A 21,575-nucleotide genomic window follows, 5' to 3' on the forward strand; every position below is an offset into this window, starting at 1 on the left:
GTGGACTCTCCTTCCTAAGCAGAGGTTGGACGGCCATCTGTCAGTGATGCTTTAGCTGAGATTCCTTTCCAACTCTACAAGTCTGTGAATCTACTATCATCCCAGATTTTTGCCTTGCTGGCTGTGGATGATGGAAGATGTACAGTAGTCAAACAACATGTGGGGCGACAGGCGACAAAATGATGGATTTTTTTTTTCCATACACAAAAAGCTTTTACTTGTTGCTGCATTGATTAGTAATCAAGGGGGAGTTTGCTAACAATTTCCATAAGGATGGCATTGCACCCCTTTAGCTGTTATATACACCTGGGGAAAACAAAAGGCAAGCTTTAAGAGACAAACTTACTAACACTGCATCTCCTCCACTGTTCAAAATGCTTCAACATTTGCCAAAAGAAAAACTACGTATGTGTGTTTATAGTTGAAAAATGACTGTCTCAGCTACTTGTCATATATCCCTTTTTATGAAAAATTTAGCTTACATAAAATAGTTCCTCCTTGTAGTTTTGCAAAGAGCTTCTTTGTTAAGAAATAATGAGAATGTAAAGAACAAGTAAGTGACAAGTTTAGCAGGTAATGCAAACACTTCCCACCCCACAAATTTGCCTTAGAGTGGTTAAAAGTGGATAAAACACGGGATATGAATCCAGTTTCACACACTGAGCAAGTCATTTTTAGACATTATGTATATAGTTATTACTGAGGGCTCAACCCTGCAAGAAGTCCACTTGCATACAGAAACCCAACTTCTGGATGTGGATAGCCTGACATCAGTTGCCTAAACTCTGGAAGCCTCCAAGTTAGACTACTGAAATGAATTGTACTTGGCGCTGCCTATGAAGATGATTTGTAAACCACGGCTAGCACAGATCACAGTTGCTAGCTTGTTATCTGGAACAAGAAAACTTGAATGCATAACACCAGTTCCAGTCCCATTACAATGACTGTCCATTTCTTTCCCAGCCCAATTCAAAGTGCTGGTTTTTACCTTTAAGGCTTCAAGACCCCTATACCTCAAAGACCACCTTTGCCTGAGCCCTGAGATCATCACATGAAGCCCTTCATTGTATACCACCTTTAAGGGACCTCCATGGGAGGTCAGAAAGGTGGCAACAAGAGAATAGACCTTGGTAGGAGCCTCTTGGTTGAATCATCAGATAGATGCCAGGAATGACATTTTTTGTTTTCCTGGGCATTTGGATAGCACAATTAATATTTTCAAAAAATGCAATTCTTTTTAAGTTTTTTTGAAAAGGATAGTTATGCAAATCATAACAATGACACAGGAAACACAAAGATTATAGCAAAGGTAAGTTAAAGAAGGGGGAAACACTGACCATTGCCTAGTCTAATGAATCTGTCTTTTTTCACAGGCTCATGATGGTGCAGCATAGAGTTCCAAAGTTACCATCCTGCTAGACTCAGATATCCTGTCTTTTTAAAGTTAAGAATTCCACAAACGTGGAATCTTGCCAGTTTTTTTTAGTGCCTCTGCTACTCCATTACTGTATTTCTTAAGATCAAACTGAACCAAATAACACATGTCCTGTTTTGACTGTCATCTGTGAAAACGAACTTTTTGCATTAGTTTTTCCAAGTTAAACAGAAACCATACTTTTGTCAGGAAAAAGCACCAAGGCAAAAGCCAGCTCCAGATGGCTGGAATGCAAAACAGTGCAGATGTACTGTTGGAGAAAAGGTGGAGCCTATTCTCTGTACTGAGCACCGGATGTTAGCTCAGTGTGTCATATGACCTGTGCTGGAAGTACAGGGGAGGAGTGTGTGACTCTTCTGATGGAGACTGAAGGGTGCAGACGCATTTCTATGTACTGTTGAGTGACAGGAATAAAACATGTAGAAAGGACTCCTGTCTGTCTCTTCTTCCCCTCCCTGGGAAGGAATGCAGGGAGGGAGGAAGGAGGAGGGTGTGTCCTGCTCACGTTTGAGGAGGATCGCCGGTTTGTTTACCTAGCCTGCCGGAGGTCGCAGACGGACGGTAAACACACAGTATCTCGCTCAATTGCCTCGGGGGAGGCCAGGTACCTCTGCCTGTGGGCTGGTGATACTGACAACTTTCCCATACCAAATCTCCACTGCAGCCTTTTCCAAACGTTTCTAAAAAGACATGATGGTCAGTCTTGCTGCCATCAGTAAATATCCAAATAGTTACGTATTTTTGATATGACTCTATTGTTAAATTTGCTTTTAACAATGCTTGTGGTTTTATTATTTGGTTTGTGGTGTTGTTTTTACTTTGTTGGGACTTTTTTAGTGGTAAGTGATAGACAAACTCAAAAAACCTGATCTAACCTAAGCAAACCATAATAATTCTGTTGCCCGGTCTGATCACTTAAATGCAGCCCAAGTAGAAGAACTTTGTAGAGTATATATTGATACAAATACCAGGAGACTGAATTTTCCCATCTGATTTCACACAGTAGACCCTAGTAGTCCTGCCATAAAATATTCACTTTAAAAAAGGTAAATGAAACAATCACAAGAAAAATACAACTTTTATGACTATGTTTCCTCTAGAATTAATGTTGCATTCAGTACGCCCATCACTAAAAATATTATTGGCATAACACTACTGGTGATTTTTTTTTTTTTTTTTTAGAAATCTTTGTAACAAGTAATAGAGTTCATGTACCTTCCATGGCCGTGCATTTTTAGAGTGGTATAAAGGGAAGCAAAATGTGTGTTCGCTTTACTGAGGAAACAATAGTTGACAAATGATTTTGAGAGTAAGTCTAATTAGGCTGCCTCATGATGTGGACTTAAAATAATTTTAGATGCATTTGCTGCTTGGGTGGGCTTTCTGTGTTGGGGTAAACTGACATCCCAAAGGGTTATGGGTTATTTGTGGTCAGGCATCTAACAACCCGAGGAAATGCTCACCGCGGGACATTACTACTGAGCGCTAATGAAATTTCTAGTTCAATAATAGAATAAATACCATCCATTATCTGGGAATTTTTAACTTTTAACTTTGGCCTTGTAACTATGCTAGCAACTGCAGTCATTTTATTAAGAGCCTCATCAGAGCCGAAGTTATTTTATAATCCTGCTTTCTCCATCCACAAATGTCAGTTTTCATTGAAATAAATGTTTCTAGTTAGCAGAAAGAAGCCTATACGAAGCAAGGCATGTGCTGAGGCTCACTTCCCCCTCTTGAATAAAGTTTTCTCTTTCGTCATCCAGGAAAAACTGCGGTCACAGATGCACATTGTGGGGAACTGCACACACAGCTACCAACTGTGGGATACAGGGACTACACATGTAATGGCCACTGAGCCAGCAGGGCCCCCAGATGCTTAGCTTTCATTAAAAATAAAAAGTCAATCAGACATTCCTGAAGAAAATTAGAGCACAAACCATGGAGATAACTCTAGGGTTTCAGCACTCGCCAGGCAGCGCTATTGCCAAAGAGGCTTTACCAAGATGATCAAGGGTCTCGAAAGGAAGCCTTATGAGGAACGGCTGAAGTAGCTGGGTATGTTTAGCCTGGGAAAGAGAAGACTCAGAGAAGATATGAAAGCCATCTCCAAATATCTCAAGGACTGTCACATGGTGGACGGAGCAAGCTTGCTTTCTCCTGCTCTGGAGGGTAGGACTCAAACCAATGGTGTCAAGTTACAAGAAAGGAGATTCCGACTAAATATCAGGAAGAACTTTCTGACAGTAAGAGCTGTTCAGCTGTGGAACAGACTTCCTTGGGAGGTTGTGGACTCTTAAGTAAAGGTAAAGGGACCCCTGACCATTAGGTCCAGTTGTGGCTGACTCTGGGGTTGCGGCACTCATCTTGCTTCATTGGCCGAGGGAGCCGGCGTCCAGCTTCCGGGTCATGTGGCCAGCATGACTAAGCCGCTTCTGGCGAACCAGAGCAGCGCACGGAAACGCCGTTTACCTTCCCGCCAGAGCGGTACCTATTTATCTACTTGCACTTTGACGTGCTTTCAAACTGCTAGGTTGGCAGGAGCAGGGACCGAGCAATGGGAGCTCACCCCGTCGCAGGGATTCGAACCGCTGACCTTCTAATCAGCAAGTCCTAGGCTCTGTGGTTTAACCCACAGCGCCACCTGTGTCCCTGGTGTAGACTCTTACTGGATGCTTTTAAGTAAAGGTTGGATGGCCACCTATCAGCGATGATCTAGTTGAGATTCCTGCATTGCAGGGAGTTGGACTAGTTGACACTCAGGGTCCCTTCCAGCTCTACAATTCTCTAATTCTCTGATTAATCACTTAATGACTGTTGCTAAGCAATCACAGCAAGAAATGCTGATCAGTCTCACCTGCAATTTGGGAAGGGGACCTTTAGGGGCAGCAGAAAAAGCAAGGTTGGCTTACTGCTGCTGGGCTGATGCTGAGCAGAGGGGGCGTATGGGAAATGCACCCGGAAGACAAAAATGTATTGAGGAGTTAGTGATCTGACACAGTTACCTTTCCTGCCTCTGTTCCTTCCACCTCCCCGCTCTTATTAAGTTTTTTAATGGTGTGAGAACAGTTTTCAATGTCCTGAGAACGTTAGGAGGAGGTGAAACCACACACACAGCTGCTTTAATCAGTTGCGGAGGATACTGCTGGGCACTTCTTTGATGTTGGACATTGTTTTGAGACATTGTTTGGACATTGTTTGGGCAGAGTTTCTTTGAAGCTCATGCATGGACTGATCGGCTGCAGGGCCGTGCAAACTGAGGCTACCTGGGGGAGTCGCCTTGCTGTTTCTTAAGGGCTTCCAAGTGGCAGGCTGAAGTGCTTGCTTGGTATGTATACATTGCTTGCTGTTTTTGAATAAAATCTTTAACCTTCTCACTCACTTGTGCATTATGTATTGCTTCTGAATCTCATTTTAAAAGAACCACCTTGCCTTTGGCAAGATAGGGGGGTGGTGTCCTGGGCTATATTTGTTTAAATACTTTTATCCTTGTCCAAATTATTTCACACTACCCAAGTGAATAAAACACAATTGGCTGCTTGGGCATGTTAAACTCAAAAGCAATTCCTTTAAAATAAACAAGACTTAGAAACTTTCCTATTTAGGACTTTCCTATTTTTTTAAAAAAAATGGTGCTATTGCAATATCACCACCCCCAGTTTCCCATGTACCCCACTTAGCCACTACTAGGCTCTTGGCATCACTGGGCTGTTGTTCATTATTAATAAAGAAACTATAAAGCAACAGCAGCAATAAAAATAATTTGTAAAATTAGTTTCTGAAGATACTGCGAATATTCTCATATGTCCATGTATGGAGGGGGGAGTTTACGATTTTTAATGTAACTAATTTTAAACTGTATAAATGGGGGGGGGAATGAGTGAATATCTGAAATAAATACCATCTAGAGGATTGACAAAGAGGGAAAGATCACAGTTGCTGAAGGCAATCTTCAATTAATGGGACTCAAAGCATCAGATTAAAGGAAAACAATATTCTATGGGAGATAACATGGTGAAATAACATTCCTAGGAAGAAGAAATGTCACATTTAAAACAGTTGTGCTCACTGGCTTACATGCATCCAGGTTTTAACACTAGCTTATTCTTTCCTATTAATAACTGCTCTCTTATGATTAGCTAATCCCCCCAGTGCTTCTTCTCACACTAGTATAGGAAAAGGTCCAGAGAAAAGCAAGTAAACCAAAATACTTGTACAGAAAAAAGTTTTTCAGGTATCATTCTAATGAAAAATCAGCACAGTTTGTTCAAGGCTACATTTCCCTGGTTGGCATGCATAATTGATGTATGTCACATTTTATATAATGATTGCAAGGTAAATTCAATTTTATATTTTCCTTGTTTTTGTCCTCTAAGAAGCTCTTATCATCACATATCAATTCCAGTGCACAACAAAGATAGGAAACAAATCACTCCAATGAATGTAACATCAAAACTGATTAGAGACAGAGAAAGATTAATTGCTTGTGTCAGAAATAAATAAAGGAGGTAGGATGAAATTGCTATTGGATTCTAAAATATAGTGTGTCTGTGTGTGTGTGTGAGAGAGAGAGAGAGAGAGAGAGAGAGAGAGAGAGAGATCAAATATAAATGCAGCACAGGGCTATAAAGTGATTTTTTAAAAGTTAAATTTAGAAAGGCCATATTACAAAATACCTCAAAACAACTTTTGTTTCAGTAAGATGAAATAGTAATGGGTTGGATACAGCTGCAAGTGCTGGTCTGAAAACATTTGCACAAGAGTTTATGCAACACTGTAAAGTGAATTCTACAGCAGTTCTGCTGCTTCGGCTTCCACAAGAGGTTGCATGGGTGGAAGAACACCTTTGGATCTAGTTTAACTATCCTGCGTGAGAATAGTGAACAGTGTGTTCTAGTGTGAGGTGTGAAACAGAGCTCCCATGAATAAGAGATGCCTTCTGCATGCAGAACGGCATATTTGGATCCAAGTATTTGTTGCTCTGTGTTGTAGGTCTTAGATGCAGATGGAGTGAGGGAAGGGGGAGCCAGGCCAGACCACAGGTGAGGAGTGGCTGACAGATGACACTGGGGAGGGATCCAGTGACCTGGGAAGCAGAGCCCAAGGAAGATAAGCCTGGGAAGGTCCTGGCAGGTGGAGGATATATCCTACCTCCCAAGCAGGACTGTAACTAACTAAACACTTGAGAAGTAACTATGTGCAAGAAAACATTCCTGCAGTCGGCTAGCTAGGGTGGAGCCTGCTGACATTTCCCCAGCAATAGAAAAACTACATTTTGGGCAAGTACAAATGCACCCATTGAGAATGGTGTTCAGCACCCATTTGCCAAGGTTGTGGCAGTCCATTTTGGGTAGAAGGCTGGAGCCTTCCTCACACTGGAAGTGAGGCAGTGTCATTGCTGCTGTTAGCAGCTGATTTTGTTCTGAATGGGGGAGAATTTTGTGATTTGTTGACTTCTAGGAGGGTAGCGGGGTCTGTTCCATGGTTTGTTCAGCCCTGTTTCCAAAAGTTCTGAAATGATTGTTGTAGGAATGTGCTGAATCTTTCCTGTTCGGTTTCTTGTCATCTCTCTTATGAATGATCAGTATCTTGCATTTATTTCTGTATTTAACTAGAATGTCTTTCAGAGCTTCTTCTCCAAAAGGTTTGCCAGCCACATAGGGGGCGATGCAGAAGTTAACACAGGACTGTGTATCTGCTTCCCAGTGTCAAAGCCATAGCGTGTCTGGCCACTACATCAGGTACGGGGCACAAGATGCATATTCATCATAGCATCTACTGTGAATGTTGCTGAACAGTGTAGATTCAGTACGGTTTAGCGGGGTGACTCATATCCTGAGTAGGGTTGTCTAAGAGGTCATCCACTCACATTGAAGATGCACAAGCAAACATTGAAGATGTGCAAGCTGCTCAGATGGCCAAGGCATTGGCTTCCTGTGCCCTGTGGATGACATAGTCAAGGCAGTGTTCACTGGGATCCTTCAGCTGGGAGTCTCCTTCCCTTGGAAGTAGAGCCTTGGAAACTACAGTGAAAAAAACTGGATCCACACTGGGCAGTTTAAGGGAGTCCATGAAATCAGAGTCTAGGTAGTATAGCTTATTAGCGAGCACCATCACTTTTTTATATTGGAGGGGTAAATCTCATTACGCTCTGGTAACTTTTTTGAGCAAGGCTGGAACTGGAACGTCCAGCACAGAATGTTGTGGTTCCTTTAGTACTTTAGCTTTAGATGGAATTGGCGATGGCTCTGCAGGGGGATCATTAAGCTCTAAGGTAGCGAAGGCTTTACCCAGGAAAGGAATATAATGAGAATCCTGAAACAGCCAGTGGGAGGGTTGTTGGGGAGTTAGTGGGTTGTCACTCCATTCATCTTCATCTTGATCCATGAAAGCAAAAGGATCAGAGAACTAAAGACTGTTGGGATTGTGCTCAGTCTTGGGTTACTAGATTAAGATCCTTTTACATCCCAAAGGGATTGAAAGACTGGGTTCTGGTTGTAGACTGCAGTCTGGCTGAAGCAGATTCCATGGAATGTATGTTAGTTTGCCCAGAGTTGAGAGAGGGCCTTTTAGGCACTGTCTGTGCTTTCTTGCCGGCAGGTCTTGTCTGAGATGATGAAGAGGCTTTTAAAACAGGCAGAAATTCAGCTGTAAGCTGATGGAGGAGGGCCTGCTTGATTTGATTAAGCACATCCTCAGACAGGTATTCATAATAGCTGGAGGGGGAGGACCCCAGAAGAGCCCTGGTCCATATTAGTAGCTGGAGGAGAGGATTCTTCCTCATCTGATGATTAAGAGGGGCTATTGGAAAGTAGAAAATGTGTTTAAAGCCTTTTGCTTGCCTCTTTTCCTTTTCCCAGTTGGGATCTTCTTCAGAGGAGGGGGTAGTGGTCTGTTTCCCCCCAGTTATTTAGCCCTCCTAGCCTCTCCAGACTGATTATTATTTAAATGAATAATCTTTTAAAAAGAAATCCCAAATGCTGAATCAGAATGGATAGCAGGGGAATATAGCACACCCAATCGATATATGAGTGGGGTGGATGCAATCTGCTCTTAAGTGAAGATGTAAGGCTTTCCTTCTGGAGAAATGGCTTTAAAAAGCTCAATGAAGAGGTTTCCTTTTTGCAGAAGGGAAGAAATGGCTTTCGCGCCAAAAGACGTAGCTTGCATGTCTCTCCAGGCTTCCCCTTGCATTCCTCCTTCACTACAGCTGCTGTTGTAATGGAGAAATTCCCTTTTATCCCTTGGCCAACCACTTACAGCGGGAGGAAAATGATGAAAATATTAAGATTTCTTTTTAAAGAACAGCAGAGAAAATGGGAAGTGGGTAGGTAGGGGAGCACACTCCTATAACAAGGAAATAAGCTGCAGAAAGCTTTAAACTTAATGATTAAATAAAAGTCTAAGAAGAAGTATTGAGCAAACTACTTTAGAAATACAAGATAAAATATTTTTTAAAAAGTAAAAGCCTGAAAGATCAGAGGGAGCTTGTGGCAACTGGCTGCACTTTGACCGGAAGGCAGGAGCAGAACTGCAGAACTACCTCCCAAAAGGTTGCTGCCTGCCTTCAATCAAGGGGTGGTTCTGTCAACCCATCCTGCTGACCTGAACTGGGAATATGAGAACAGTTTTCACCTGCTGCCAGAAGGATAACAAAGAGGGAACCAGTCTGGGAGCAGCCACTGAGAAGGCCTTATTCTGCATCCCCACCAAGCGTGCCTGGTAGGGGAGGACCAAGAGAAGATTTCTGCTGAAGATCTCAGAGCCCAAGCAGGTTTGTATAGGGAATTATGGTCCTTCAGATAGCCTGGCCCTAAGTTGTATAGGACTTTATAGCCTAACAACGTCAGATAGTATCAATAACCAGCTGACAAAGCATTGTAGGGTATTGAAAGCAAACTGTACTCTTCCAGGCATGTACTAATTCACAAAAATAGGCAATCAACTTGTCAGCAGAAGGTAAAAAATGCTGGAAAGATTCCACTCCAGCAGCCCTGGCCTCCATATAGGAGGGATTTGTAAATGTTATTCTGCAAAACAGAGATACAACAATAGTGTCCACGATTGTTCAACACATCATACATGGATGGCAAACTGTATGTAATGTGTTGCGTGGAGGCAGTCAGCCCAGATACATCCATGCCTGGCAGGAATCAAACCAATCTTGTGCATGTATTAACTCCCTTTGGAACTGGGGAAAAACAACAAGATCTTGGTGGCAAGGGAAATTTCAATATGGCAGCGAATTATGGATAGCATTTCTAGCAATAGTATCCATATAGATCTAGCTCAGTTCCTAAACACTTGTGCAGCTGCTTGAAATTAGCTTTCTGGGTGACAAAAGAATATTGAATGATTGCTGGAGCATACAGCAGATATTCGTCTACATGACAAGAGCAGTGGAGAGAACAAGTCAATGCAGAATTTCCCCCGGAATTTTGCTTGACAGGAAGAAATCTTAAAGGTTATCAAGAAAGTGAGCAAAATGAAATGTCATTATTTCCAAGACAGATTTAAACATGGCACAACTCATAAAGCACTCTGATTTGGGGCTGCGCTAGATTTCCATCCTATTTGTTGAGCAAACCAATGCTGTATAAAGTTGAGTCACAGCAGAGAAATCCAATTCCCCCCTCAACTTTTATGTACCTTTTCTTCACATGAAAAAACAATCTTATTGGAGCATTAATTTCATTTTTGTCAATCTGATCCATGGAGGCTAAGCAAATGCAAAATCTGCAGCCCCGCAACCCAGCATGAACTAAAAGCAGTTTGACAGGATGATACAGCTGGTCTAAGCCTGACCCTGGCATTGCAAAGTCTGTTACATGGAGGATTTGGCCTGCCTTGCTTTGTTTTCTTCCCACTCCCTACATCTTAGCTGCTGGAATTCCCCATCAAAAATTAATGCAACAATATGTTTAAGACACTCCATCTGTAGCCTCAACATCTGCTGAGTCTGCCTCCCCATTAAAACCTCAAAGTGAAATCCTTTCTCCTCACCTGCCATTCCCTCCACTTTTGAGCACACCTTGATGGTAAATTATTGTTTAGCAAGATTTACTTCCTCAGTTGAAAACACCAAACAATAAGTTTATCTTCACAATAGTGATGAAAGGAAGACTGTACAGAGGGAGGGGGGATTGTAAATGAGCAGAGGGGAGATTGCTAAAGTAGGACAGCAACTTGGGACTAGTTCTTAAAAGGCGAGTGTTTCAAAGGGTGGTAAATCATTCTGTTAAAACAATAGATAACACATGAATCTGCCCTGTGCCCTGAGATAATCTGGGGTTCAGGTTCATTTGCTTATTGAGATTGGGATGGGGAGGCTGAAGAATGGGCCTTTTCTGGTGTGGCACCACTTTTTAGGCTGTGGCCACAAATCATGGTAAACCACAAATCCCAGCACAGGAAAAAAATCTCTCCACTCATGGAGGGAGGGAGGAAGCGAACCATCAACTCTTGCTTAACATTAGGTCTGGACTAGGGTTTGGTTTACTCCCGTGGTTTCTCTTCTGGTTCTACTGGCTGTAGTTTGCTGGAACAAAACAAACCGCAGTCCCTGGCTCAGACATAAGGCAACATCAGGGTCATGGTTTGCTTCCTCCATGCACTAACCACACCCCATTAAGGTTTTTTATGAGAAGGGATATAAATATATTTGATAAATGGTTCAGACTAATTTATTTGAATTACATGGTGGAGGCATTCAAAATGTTTGGGTAAGTATAATTTCTGATGAATAGGAATGCAGTTGGCACCAGAATAATAACAACAATTTTATTATTTGTACGCTGCCCATTGGACTGGTTGCCCCAGCCACTCTGGGTGGCTCCCAACAAAATATTTATAACACAATAAAACATCAAATATTAAAAACTTCCCTATAAAAGGGGAAATACCACAAATGTTCTGGGATATTATTTTGGGTACTTAAATATAGCACCATAGAACCCTTAATATTACCTCCTTCTAGAGTTTGTATTATAAATAAGGCTAACTGAATCACTAGACAAATTTGAGGAAGGAGCCATTTAATGCAATCTGGGCACCTCTGATGCCTTGGGACAAAACAGCTTGTTACTACAAATGGAAACTGGCTAGGCCAACATGACATCCTTATATTTCAAATTAATTACAATATAACCAAACCAAGAATTAAATTTCAGCCCCCTCACTACTTTAATCTTATCAACAGGACAATGGGTTCCTTCCTTTACATTTGCAGTTCTTGGGAGGACGATTTATCTTCGTTAAATAATAATTGGCTTTATTATCTTTTGACTCTTCAGAACCACAGGCTGGCAAGGTTTTTAAAAATTTCATCAATCTTATTTTGCGTTTTTCAAAGCTGGCACTGAAAGCTTGGAGGGAAGACGTCAAAGCCTGCAAAACACATTGTATCTCCTAACATTATGAATTGGGCTCGAGAATATCTAATTTACTAATACATCTACTAAAGTGACAGGCACCTCTATATTTCATAACTTGAACAAGGAATTCCAGAAGCAAAGACCTGAATTGCAGTTTCAGATGATTAGTGTTGCAACAGGAATCCAACCTTCCAAAAACACTTACAAATGCTCACCTTTTGCAAACTTGCTTTTTCAGCCATTTACTCAATCTACACTTCTTGTGTCTTTCCACAAAGTGTTTGAAGATACACAGAGATATAATGTTGCATTGTTAACACTTCTAAAGATGGGATACTGTATATTGGTTAAGAGATACATATCAGGCTCTGAATTTTGCTCTAGACATAACTGGCCATCAGAGGGGCCAGGATAGAGGATTAAGGATTGAGGGGTTCAACATGACGTGACCTTGCGCACAGGGCCCTCTGAACATTGAGGCAGCCCAGCCCCCTCAAAAAAAGATTGGGGGGAGGGCACAGTGCCTCAGCCCCCAGGAGCCAACGCTCTTGTTGTCCATCCCCTACGGGGTGATTTGGGTGACAAGTCTTGTTTTTTTTCTGGCTTGTAAATTCATCTGGGGGCCTATGCACACTGGGGGCCTATGCTGTTAGCCACTCTGAGCCCGGTTTTGGCTGGGGAGGGCGGAATATAAATAAAATTTTATTTATTATTATTATTATTATTATTATTATTATTATTATTATTTTGTTCATCCCTTGTTTCCTTCTGCTTGTCACTGTGCAGATTAGTACCACCACAAGTTTTGACTGGAATCCTGGGCCCACCTTGCTCTGCACTATTTCAAGGAGGTGTCCCTGAAAACGCACAGTATATCCTGTCCATCACATTGTTTTGCTGTTTCACTTTTTCTTCTTCTTACCTACCCCTTTCTGACCCTTCCACTACATTGCGCCACAGTTGCACATGCCTTCATTTTCTACTGCTTTTTTGAGGGGGGTTCTTGTCTTCCTGCACACAAGCCCACAATATCCTGTTGTTGCTTCTCTCCCCCGCCCTCCTTGCCCCTCCTGGACAAAGCCCACTCTTTTGCAGGCTCAGTGGACTGAAATGAACACACTGTTAAGAGCTGGTCAACAGTGGGGCGGACTCTGCTTCATTAGAGCTTCCAAAGCAGAGGTTAGATGACCATCAGTCAGGGATTTTTTTAGTTGTGATTCCTGCTTCACAGGGGGCTGGACTAGATGAACCTCTGGGTCCCTTTCAACTCTACACTTCTACAATTCTATTATTCCTGCCTGGTTGCAATCCTGTTCAGCTTTATTCATGTCTGTTGAGTTTAGTACATTTATTGTTTCCTTTCTTCTCAGTTTCAATCTCAAGGCACACACCATTATATTGTTTTCTTTAAAAAATATATATAGGTTAACACCTTAAAAGCATTTCAGCCACTCCAGTACTCAAATATCATCAAAGCAGTTCTTATCAAGATTATGACCTTTTCATTGGCAAAAAAAAAAAAAAAAAGGCCTCAGATTTCAGTTTCTCCTGTTATTCTCTAAATCATTATCTCCCCACCCTCACCCCTATTAGTCAAAAGACCACCTGTGTGGACTTCAAATCCCACTTTTATTTCCCCCCTCTTCATTTTGTTTTCTTCACTATATGTCCATGCCATTCTTTGTAGCCTACGGTGTGTTGCAAATGTTTTATTCACATGGCCACAGACTGACTATTCCCAAATGTTAATTAAGATCAGAAAATGAGCTGCAGAGTGCATTAGTGGTTATGTAATACAGACCATTAAAGCCTGCTTTATAAATGAATGTCATTAAATTCTAAGTATAGCTGTTTTTCCTCTGCTGCCAGGGGGGAAAAAATGAGAGACACGGCACCTTTTATTCAAGATTTTTCAGGCAACTTAGCAAGGTGGAGGGGAACGTAATTATCAAACCCATTTTGTAATGTAAGAGAAGAAGTCTGTGCCAAAAGCTGCAAGGTTTTCTGGGTTTGGCTCCTCATTATGTGACAGTAGCTTAGTTCATCCCTAACATTGAGCCAAACCATGGTTTAGCATGAACGCTCAAGTTCCCAGAGATGCAGGTCATGCCTGCTTGGTTCTCCCTCTCATTCTGCTGCTGCTGCACTATTGGAAGTTTAGTCATGGTTTTGGTTATTGTGTCATCTGAACATGGGCTTGTGGTTTATTTTATATTGAAGTTTTTGAGCTATTGTTAAGGGATATTGCCAAAAATGACACTGCTCACAGGGGTTGCCATCTATCTGGTTTTCCCCTGACATTTAAGTGATATCTGCCTGGACACTGTTTCCGATGGCCGATTACCAACTATGTCTGGGAAATTGCGTATGGCAACCTTTTGGCATGAGGAGGTTGGTATAAGCAGTGACAGGAGCAGCGGCATAAGTTAGTATGAAACTAACTTCAGTTCTGCATCCAAAATATGAGCATGGCTTGCAAATCCTAAGCCATTTAAAAAGCACATCAACCAGAAATAGCTATATAGAATCCGTGAAGATAGACAATTCTAAAATGTGTGGAGAAGTCTACACCTCACTCCCATCTCACAGAACAGCTGGATCATGACACTTATGCCACTCCCAAGGTCCCAATAAGCTCTGCTTGGCATTGTTTTTTCCATGGCAACCCTGCATTTCTTATGCGGCTGACCAGCAGGCCTAGTTCAATCTGTCGTTTCTTTAGCAAAACACTTGCATATTTAACTAACTGCTCTCGATTATCACTGGACTGCTCAACAATTCATTTTTAGAAAATAGACCTTAGGCAAGTAGATGCTTTGGTCACCAAAAAGCAAGCATTTTACCTTTTAAATTATATGTATTAATCATTTTTTTCTAAAAAGAAAGAATCAACAGTAGATGCTGGACATAAAAAATACAGAATGTGTGTGTGATATAAACCAACCACAGAAGCAGTTGATCTGAAATGGTATGAAATCAAGAGCAGCAAAATACCAGTAACTCAACTCACGAAGAGAAAACATAAACAGACTTCTGTTTAGAACAGGTATTTAAAAACACCCCTTCAAAGCTATTCTTTTTCTTTTGTGATACAAACTGTTTAATGCAACCCTTTCATTTTGGTGATCTTTGAAGAATAGTTTCACTTGTACAAGGTACTTTTAAAAAAGGAGAAAAGTATCCACTATACTAACACTATAACACACCTTTTAAAACCTATATTAACCCATTAATAAGGAAACCAATTTCATTTTGCCTTACTTGCTTCACAACATCTGAACAACATAAAACTGGCACAAAATGCCTGTTTCGATCCATCATCTTTTGGAATCTGTGAATATAACAAGGATGATTCCCTGCCTAGAAATTTTTTGGCTATCACACCTTCACATGTTCTAATTCAGATCATACAGCAGGATGCCCATTATCTCATTATCTGAGCCATAGTTTGCACAAACCTCTAATCACACAGACCCACTATGTTTCCTGTAGGTAAGGTTTAAAATGAAACTGCACTGGTTTAAAGGACCCAAGGATCTGCTAGGAGGCAAGTATACCATAGTGCAGTAGCATCCTCAATCATCAGCATATTAGGGCTCATCCATACTTCCGCTTACCCCATGACAAGGAAGCACAGGTCCAAGGGGTTTTCTGCTTGACCCACATTTTCCACGCATGGATCTGAGTGATTTCCCCCTTGCCCTGTTCCTTTCCCATGGAAAACCCACAACACATTGCAAATGCTTCCTTTGGGGCACAAATTATGATAAAAGCCACATCTAGATGCTTCAAGTGAGTGATATTGAATGTATGCGCTGGGTGTGTGTGATGTGGTCATCACTTCAGTTAAGAAGTCATCATAGAAAAATACTAATAGCATAAGCTTTTCAATGCACACAAAAGAAAAGAATGCAAAAGTCCAGCCTTAAAAAATACTGATTGATTAAAGAGTTTTCATTCAAAAGGGCACCCAAATGTGTGGCTTTTTTTGTATGAATTTCTGCAAGGAAAGTGACAGGTTTAAACCCTGAGACTGACTCTTCTTTGCTTAATGCACACTTAGAATCTGCTAATCAAAGAAAGGCTCAATTCCTTCCAGGGTCTTGCTTTTTGTAGGTAATACTGCTACCTCCAAAATTGCTGCTAAAGCTGTTTTTTTGTGGGGGGGAAATGTCTCTCCATGGAACACATGTCATCCTTTTCAGAATACATTTTTCAAAATCAGTACTCACCTGTCACACTCAGGTAAATAAATGGGCTTGTCTTATTCTCTCCGTTTTTTTCATTGACTGCCTGGACATAGTAGCACCCAGCATCCGCTGCTGATGTCGCAAGAATGACCAACTGATTCTCTAGTGTGATGGTTCTATTTGGAGGAAAAGGCAAAACAGGGTTTGTTAAATTAGGACAAGAAGACTAAAGTTGCAAAATATATCTCTCAAATCTGGCAGGCTTGCAGAAGAAATCCCTCTCAAACTGCCTGGAAATCATTGAAGTTCATTGATCTCTCTTTCTTTAGATTTTTTATGATTTTTAATTTGACAGAGGCCAGAATCTAGAACACTCAGGAATGGGCAATGACTGGCTTATACACAGTGGGGTTTTTGAATATATTTATTTTAACCCCATGCTATATCAGAAACTGCTTTTGAAACTCACCTTGATTTTAAAAGCAATTCATCATTCAGCATGAAAGGCAGCTGCTTGAAAAACACAACCCAGTGTACACATAGTTCTGCAATTCTTTGCACTCTAGCTATAGAAAGATTAAAAGGAGCACCTAAAGCAAACTGCATGAAGCACTGGAGATCTGTATTCAGATAAAGGTTGTATTTTTACCTTTAAGCAGCTTCTAGGGTTCTGATTTTGAAGTAGATATGCTGTGCAATAGGTGGTTTAATCTTTTCCTTCTGCTGTTTTCTAAATCTAAGTTCCATCCCTATGGATCTAATAGCAGGTGGGAGTGGAAGAGACATGATTTAGATCAAGAAAACAGCACAGAGGTAAAGTTATCCGCTCCCTGAGCACCAGTGGCAAAGATTTTTGTATTTAAATGTTGGCAAATGCAAACAAAGATCTTCTGCATCTTGGGCAGTTTGACTCTTAGTGACACCACCAACCTGTAATATTTAATTCAAACAATTGACTCCAGTCATCCCAGTAAATACTATTTCATTGCAAAGACAACAACAGCAGCAATACAGGAAGAGCTACCCTATTGCTTCTTCAGACAGACCTGCTTCTTAAGCATTCATCCTTATTTGCTTGTCCAAATCCTATTTTAAGGTTATATGATATTCACTGTTTGTTGAGCACTTGTTCTGATTTTCTTCCAGGAAGATTATACAACAATGAACAATCATCCTGATTTTTGATTGCATGGGAGTGATATGTCTTTCCGTCAATTTCCTCATCACTTTCCTAACTGCAAAAAGACTATTGTTGCTTTTAAAGTGAATTTGTTGTGCCAGAGTACCTAATTGAGTACTGTCCTTAATTACTCAAATTTAAATTTTGCAGTCTGCAATCAAACTCCTCTTGCAAAATACTTACAGCAGAGGTAACCTTATGAAATGTCACTGTTAAGAGAATGCTAATGTCCATTTCTGGGGAAGTTAGAATGTGTGGAGACAGATCAAAGTCATCAGAATTTCAGGAGATACAAATGTATGGCCTATGAAGCTTCATATACCAAGAGCTGCAGCAAATAGCTAATTAACATGCTTAGCTCGAAGAGGTTATAGAGAAAAGGAAGAGCAAAGCTGCTTTTGACAGCTGTAATTGTACCACCTCCTACGTTAGAGCCCATCCACACTTTTGTTTGTCCTGTGATTTCACGTGATTTCAAGTCATGGGTACGAGAGGGTCATTTGTTTGTTTCTGTCCTGCCACTTTCCCCAAATCTAGATTCCCCAGTCTACTGCTGAATCAGAACAAACTTCCATCCACAGAAAACCCAATTGATGTTTGTTCTGATTTAGCAGTAAACAATAGTTTTTCCTAGGGAAAGTGATGGGGCAAATAATACTAATAGTAACAACAATAAAACTTTTCAGACCCATGACTTGAAATCACTTGAAATAATGAGATAAACGGCAGTGTGGGTGGGCCCTTAGCATGGCATCTTCTCAGAGGAATCAGCAAAGTCTAGTATAAATTTGCCCTTTCTTGTAAGAAATGCTTCTATAAACCAGTCCTTGTAAAATTGCTCTAGCCTTTTACGTCCACTTGCCTGCAACACTAGACTTTCCACATTTACTCAGCAATCAACCTCCAGTTTTAAATTAAAATCTATAACAATTGATGGACAAATCATTGTCAAAGAGTTTTCCAGCACGCTTCTTCAAAAAGCAGAGGCCACAGAGGGGAAGAATGGGGACGATGCATGATTTGTGTTTGTTATCTTGACTTCTGGGAGAAATGATGCTACCTTTAAGTTGTAACCAATCTCTCAGAGGCTGCAATGGTCTGTGCTGTAGTAACCATCTCTCCAGTACATCTCTTGATTGCATTCATCTCTTGAGTACATTCATATATAGTGCTAATGCTACTGCAACCTGTTCAGCGGCGGCAGCAGCACTTGGAGAAGGCACAAGAGAGCACTCAAGTGGCTCCTGCTGCTACTCGGAGGGAACATTCCATTATAAGTCTTAATAAATGTGCACAATCTTAGTGGTATTTAGTAACTTGGGGCCTATGTGCCCATATTGATAACTCCCCTCTCAGATCTCCAAGACCTATGTCATGTTCTCAGACAGGCAGGTATAACTCTGCTTGCATGGAATGATGGAGAGGAACTAAGCGGTTGGTGGTGACGAGGCTTTGGTAAGGAGGTGCCAAGGAGGGCAGTGGGACAATGTTAGCATCAGCAAAAGGTGACTTATTGGTGGCCCAGAAAAGACTTTGGAATAAGCGAAGCTCCCACACAGAGGGCTTGCTCACACGTCCGCTTGCCCTGTGCCTAGAAAGCAAGGGGCCAAGCAGCTTACCCTTGCTCCACTCCTTCCACAGGGAAGACCCACTCTTTAGTGCTAAATCAGAGCAAATGTCAATCCGGAGAAAACCCAAAGTGCTTTTTTGTCCGATTGCGGTTTCCCCCCAGGGAAAGGAGCAGAACAAGAAGAGTGGATAAGCTCTGAAAGCGGGTGGTTAGGAAGGATTTTTTAAAAAAGAAAATGGAGTGCTGGGACTGCAATTAAGGTAAAAGTTGACAGGGACTATATTGTTGGACAAGATCCATTACTTCAAAGATTCCTGCATTTCAGGGGGTTTGACTAGATGACCTTTGGGGTACCTTCCATCTCTACAGTTCTATGATTCTACCTAATAAGCCCTCATTTTAAGGGGTCTGCACTACATATATGGAAGACAGGAAAGTAAGACAGAGAATGTTTCAACTGGAGTGGGGTTTCCAACTGGGAAACCTTTAATTTGAACACAGTTAAATTAAATACAATATATTCAAATACAAATTATCTATTTGCCCTTCCACAGAAAGAGTAATTCTAAGCATGTTGGCACCAGTGGGGATTTTTTTTTTAATGGCTCCTAGACATGAAAGGTGGCTGATCCAATCCAGTCTCAGGGATGGAGTGAAGAGATCCACCTTTTCCTTGCCTTCACAGAAAGTATTGACACCCCACCCCGCCCCAGTTAAGGAAAATCAAGATATTACAGTAGACCTGCTTCATATTACGCATACACCTAAAAAGGTAAAGTTAAAGGACCCCTGACAGTTAAGTCCAGTCATGAATGACTCTGGGATTGCAGCGCTCATCTCGCTTTACTGACTGAGGGAGCCGACGTTTGTCCGCAGACTATTTTTCCAGGTCATGTGGCCAGCATGTCTAAGCTGCTTCTGGCTAAGCCAGAGCAGCTCACGGAAATGCTGTTTACCTTCCTGCTGGAGCGGTACCTACTGTATTTATCTACTTGCACTCAACATGCTTTCGAACTGCTAGGTTGGCAAGAGCTGGGACAAAGCAACGGGAGCTTACCCCATCGCGGGGATTTGAACTGCCAACCTTCTGATTGGCAAGTCCTAGGTTCGATGGTTTAAACCACAGCGCCTCCCGCGTCTAGTATGTATGTACGTATATCATACATCTAGTATGGCTTAAATCCCTACTGAGTTCATTAGGACTTACTCCCAGCTAAGTGTGTATAGGGTTGTAGCGTAAATCAGGATAATATTTAGATAAAAGTAATTTATGGTATTGCCTTGGGGTGATTATCTTACATGAAGAAATGATTTGTGGAAATCAGTAATGGAGATTACTTAATTTAAGATGGAAGAAAGTTTCTTCAATTACTTAGTGCACTCAAAACTGGAATGTGAAATTGCAAGTCTTAACAAATCTGCACACACTGAGAACAATAGTATCTTGTAATTTTGAGAACAGGTAATACTGTAACTATATTTAATATGATAGGGGAGACTTAAGCGAGCATCCCCATTAGACTCCATGGGTGATAGTTCTAGTTCCAGTTGCATTCCAAAGGATCTCACAACCAACTGTATGCCCTGTACTGTAGTGTTTTGTTTCTTAAACTTAGTAGAATTTCATAAGTATTTTGTGAAACGCAATTTGATGAGATACTAAGTTTGCTATTCAGTCCAAAGCTTTGCCTAACAACACAATCCTACTCAAAGTTCAATATAGATTTTTGAACTTACTTCTAAATAAATTGGTGTGGGATTGTAGCCAAGAACAGCACTCTGGATGGAGGCTCCTATTTTCCACATGAAAATGAAAGTGCTTTGAAAAAGTAAACTTTACTTTCAAATGTGAAGTTTCTGTTTCTGGGGGGTGGAGGGAAGGCCATAAAGCTTGAGGAAAAACAGTTTCCATCTTCAGTGTTGTTATTTTTTACTTATCCCAGTGCCTTGGGTTTCTAGCCTAAAGTCTGATTCCAGGATGCTTAGCTTGTTAAACTTTTTAAGGTAGACAAAAATGGCATAATGGCTTTAATCTGTCAATATTTTACAATTGGCACAGAGAAAGAATAGAGTACAGTATGATGCACTGTTGAATTTTGAGAAATACGTAAACATGCCTAATGGAAGATTAACATGCAAATGTATATCACCACCTTGACTCTCCAGGTTAACAAAGATGAAGGTTAACTAATTCTCCAAGGATAATCTGAAACATAAGCCTCTGGAATCAAATGAAAGGTCAAGAGGAAAAAGAAAACAGCAGCCATCATAGGGAGAATAATGTCTGCTTCCTGCCAGATGGTAACCTGGCCCCACATACATTATTGAAAAAGTCACTATGTTAAACACCGAGGGGGGGGGGTGCAAGGCACCTGTCTACCTAGAGCAGTTAATTCTGCCCAGTTGAAACAGTGATAAGCAAAATATAGATTAATAGCCTGCATGGGGCATCAATGATGCATTTTCAGCCCTTGAGGCAGATGTGTGAGAAGGAAGAGCAAGCAGGAAGAAAAAGACAGGAACTCATGTCTGTAGTAAATTACTTGCTGTGCGGTTGAAGAAAGGCCCCCCTGGGGGGGGGGGAGTCTCTGTGTGCTACAGTTTCCACACTGAGAGAAGAAAAGTGGTGGCTTTAAACAGCAGAAGTTTGGATAAAGCAGCAGTGAAGGAACACTATGGGGGGAACAGTCATTTTAAACACCACCATATAAACTCCCTAATTTCCCCAAACTCAAGATGCTTACTAAGAGAGAGAAAAAATTGCGTTATTTATCAGGAAGATGGCCAGGGTTAGGCTTTACAGGGGTTATATGTAAAACAAGGCAAG

The 21,575-nt window shown here is 41.2% G+C and overlaps 1 protein-coding gene across 7 annotated transcripts in view; it reads right to left on the reverse strand.

The window, feature by feature from the left end:
* Positions 1 to 21,575, reverse strand: part of SDK1 (sidekick cell adhesion molecule 1) — a 566,813-nt gene that overhangs the window by 326,073 nt on the left and 219,165 nt on the right. For all 7 annotated transcript variants that reach the window (XM_080980906.1, XM_080980905.1, XM_080980909.1 and 4 more), the window contains exon 6: positions 16,041 to 16,174. In XM_080980906.1, coding sequence (XP_080837032.1) covers positions 16,041 to 16,174 — 134 coding nt within the window. The remainder of the gene's footprint in view (positions 1 to 16,040; positions 16,175 to 21,575) is intronic.

This window comes from Podarcis pityusensis (genome assembly GCF_964106645.2).
Source record: "Podarcis pityusensis genome assembly, chromosome: 14".
Taxonomy (NCBI): domain Eukaryota; kingdom Metazoa; phylum Chordata; class Lepidosauria; order Squamata; family Lacertidae; genus Podarcis; species Podarcis pityusensis.